The 1,029-nt window shown below is 49.6% G+C and overlaps 2 protein-coding genes across 4 annotated transcripts in view; both read left to right on the top strand.

The window, feature by feature from the left end:
• Positions 1 to 212: 212 nt before the first annotated feature.
• The window catches only part of LOC106532868 (uncharacterized), a 13,272-nt gene continuing 12,455 nt past the window's right edge, over positions 213 to 1,029 (top strand). For both annotated transcript variants that reach the window (XR_001312162.1, XM_014029031.1), the window contains exon 1: positions 213 to 517. The gene's annotated coding sequence lies outside the window, so the exon portion shown is untranslated. The remainder of the gene's footprint in view (positions 518 to 1,029) is intronic.
• Positions 526 to 1,029, top strand: part of LOC106532870 (transcription factor IIIA) — a 3,877-nt gene continuing 3,373 nt past the window's right edge. Inside the window, exon 1 of one of the 2 annotated variants that reach the window (XM_014029033.1) lies at positions 526 to 895. In XM_014029033.1, the coding sequence (XP_013884487.1) occupies positions 637 to 895 (259 nt within the window). In that variant the 5' untranslated portion in view covers positions 526 to 636. Of the gene's footprint in view, positions 945 to 1,029 lie in introns of both variants that reach the window. The other variant, XM_014029034.1, reaches the window with a different exon arrangement.

The raw sequence follows: 1,029 nt of genomic DNA, 5'->3' as shown, positions 1-1,029 counted from the left end.
TCTCTTCACACCACCTTTTGCTTCTCCTCACAGCACCTCAGGCCTCGCCTCACTCCACTGCAAGTCTCCTCACAGCACCTCAGGCCTCGCCTCACTGCAAGTCTCCTCACAGCACCTCAGGCCTCGCCTCACTCCACTGCAAGTCTCCTCACAGCACCTCAGGCCTCGCCTCGCCTCACTGCAAGTCTCCTCACAGCACCTCAGGCCTCGCCTCACTGCAAGTCTCCTCACAGCACCTCAGGCCTCGCCTCACTGCAAGTCTCCTCACAGCACCTCAGGCCTCGCCTCACTCCACTGCAAGTCTCCTCACAGCACCAGACCTTTCCTCACGCCACCATAGGTCTCTCCTGACGTCACCTCTGGCCTCCCTTCACGCCACAGGTGTCTCCTAACACCACTTTGGGCCTCTCCTCACGGCGCCTCCAGTCTCTCCTCACACCATCTTTGGCTTCTTCTTACACCACCTTGGGCCTCTCCTCACGGTGCCACACTACCTTGGACTTCTTACACCACCTCGGTATTGTAAATTTATCCTCATCCAACCTGAAGGCTTTTTCATACTCCTTTTTATAGGATGGATTCAGATGCATGAACATGTAACACTGTCCCTCTGTTGTCCTTTAAGTGTTGCACTTTATGTGGAGATGCAAAGACTGCGATAGTGTGTTTTCCAGAAGATCTGAGTTGCTCAAGCACTACAAACTAAATCACAAGCATTACGGACAGGGCCATTCATATCCTTGTACTTATTTAAGTTGTGCATGTAGATTCAAGACCTGGAATGCTTTGCTGAGCCATTTATCAAGAAATCATCCTGTCCAACAAACGGTTACCAAAGACTTGACACGATTCAAATGCCCCTCTTGTGATTGTAGTCAACTTTTCACTGAGAGAGATTTTTTTCAACATATATTTCAACATCTCAAGAATAAGGAAACTGTCACATGTGTGTTCCAGGGGTCTCATTTATAAAGGATTGCGTGGAAACCATACTAAAAGTGAACGTACGGCCAAAAGGCAGAAATGGCG

This window comes from Austrofundulus limnaeus, unplaced genomic scaffold (genome assembly GCF_001266775.1).
Source record: "Austrofundulus limnaeus strain Quisiro unplaced genomic scaffold, Austrofundulus_limnaeus-1.0 Scaffold843, whole genome shotgun sequence".
NCBI classification, from domain to species: Eukaryota; Metazoa; Chordata; class Actinopteri; order Cyprinodontiformes; family Rivulidae; genus Austrofundulus; species Austrofundulus limnaeus.
This window is presented reverse-complemented; position numbering and strand designations above follow the sequence as displayed.